The sequence below is a fragment of the Lipotes vexillifer genome, unplaced genomic scaffold (assembly GCF_000442215.2).
Source record: "Lipotes vexillifer unplaced genomic scaffold, Lipotes_vexillifer_v1.1 scaffold1798, whole genome shotgun sequence".
NCBI lineage: Eukaryota > Metazoa > Chordata > Mammalia > Artiodactyla > Lipotidae > Lipotes > Lipotes vexillifer.
Genome location: NW_006789032.1, coordinates 1,622,276 through 1,623,707, shown reverse-complemented (window position 1 = coordinate 1,623,707; position 1,432 = coordinate 1,622,276). Strand labels below are relative to the sequence as shown.

At 67.3% G+C, this 1,432-nt stretch overlaps 1 protein-coding gene across 1 annotated transcript in view; it reads right to left on the bottom strand.

Annotated features, from left to right (window-relative positions):
* Positions 1 to 913: 913 nt before the first annotated feature.
* HRH3 (histamine receptor H3) overlaps positions 914 to 1,432 on the bottom strand; it is a 3,352-nt gene continuing 2,833 nt past the window's right edge. Inside the window, 2 exon segments of the mRNA XM_007462283.1 lie at positions 914 to 951; positions 954 to 1,425. Coding sequence (XP_007462345.1) covers positions 914 to 951; positions 954 to 1,425 — 510 coding nt within the window.

The following is a 1,432-nucleotide window of genomic DNA, read 5'->3' as shown; positions in this document are numbered from 1 at the left end:
AGAAGACTCTGGTTGCGTAGACGGAGAAGGAAGGGCAGCCCGCTGGACGAGCAGGCGTCGGGGCTCTGGCCGCTCGCAGAGCCGCCAGTCGGGGCCCAACACCGCGAGCTGGGGGGCGGGGTGGGCAGAAGCCGCTGGCGCGGCTCAGCCGGAAGCGGCAGCACGTGGAAGGAGGGCGTGGGAGCCCACACCTGCCAATCCAGCCCCGAGCTCCTCGGCAGTCTTGTCTCTCTTCATTAAACATCCAAGGAACAGCGAGTTCACGGATGTGTTTTCTTCTCCGCCTCCTTGGAACACCCAGAACGGAGAAGCCGAGACCTGCCGCGAGGTCTCTGGGGAGCACCCGGCACTTGGGGAGCAGAGAGAGTTGCAGGGAAGAGGGAGGAAGGAGCCAGGTCCCCGCCTAGAGCAGGGCACAGACAGCAGCAAAGCCAGTGGCCGGGGCCTGTCTGGGACGGGGCAGGTGTGAGGGGGTGTGCAGACGTGTGCAGGTGCAGGGGCAGCGCACTGGCTCTGGAGGCCTGGAGCGCACACCAGGCACTTGCTTTGGGAAGACACCAAGCAGTAATTGTGTGAAGCGTGGACACGACCGGCCATCCCACTGTCCTTGGGGGTGGCAGACTGGCTGGGACCCCTGGGTTGTCCCTCCCGGGCTAGAGCAGGATTTGGGTGGCCACATTCCGGTTCAGGCAGCAGGGGCCTGTCCAGCCGCCCACCAGGCTGCATCAACGCCAGCGGACGCTCTGAGAGGCTGCCATGGCATTTAGGGTGGGCCGAAGACAAGGCAGCGCTCACGCCTGCGGGGCAACCAGGTGGAGGGTGGCGAGGCCCGGCTGTCCCGGAACCCAGGACCTCGAGGGGGGTGGCAGTGGAGGGCTCTGCCCCTGCATCCCAGGTGCCTGTGGAGGCCGGCTCACTTCCAGCAGTGCTCCAGGGAGCTGGGGGGCTGCATTGCGGGCAGAGCAGCTTGGTAAAGGCCCGGCGGAAGCCATAGTGGCACAGCGGGTAGAGGACAGGGTTGATGGCTGAGTTGGCCCACAGCAGCCAGAAGGACGTCTCGTACCAGTAGTCGGGGACGCAGGGGCCGTGGCAGGCAGCCCGGGTGATCATGAGGAGCGTGTACGGGGCCCAGCAGAGCCCAAAGGTGCTCACGATGACGGCCAGCGACTTGGCCACCTTCTTGTCCCGCGAGAGCCGGAAGCGCTGGGCGATGCTCTGGGACACCATCTCCGTGCGCTTCTCCAAGGACGCCGAGGACACGGACGGCTTGGAGCCCCGCTCGAGTGAGCGCGGCCGCTCGGCGCCCCTCGAGGAGCTGCCAGAGCTGGAGGTGGGCGAGGCCGCGGCGCCTGGGGCTGCCTCGCCGCCCCACACCCCGCGCCTGTGCAGCGGCACAGCCTCCCCACACCCCTTTTGCCAGCAATCCCAGCAG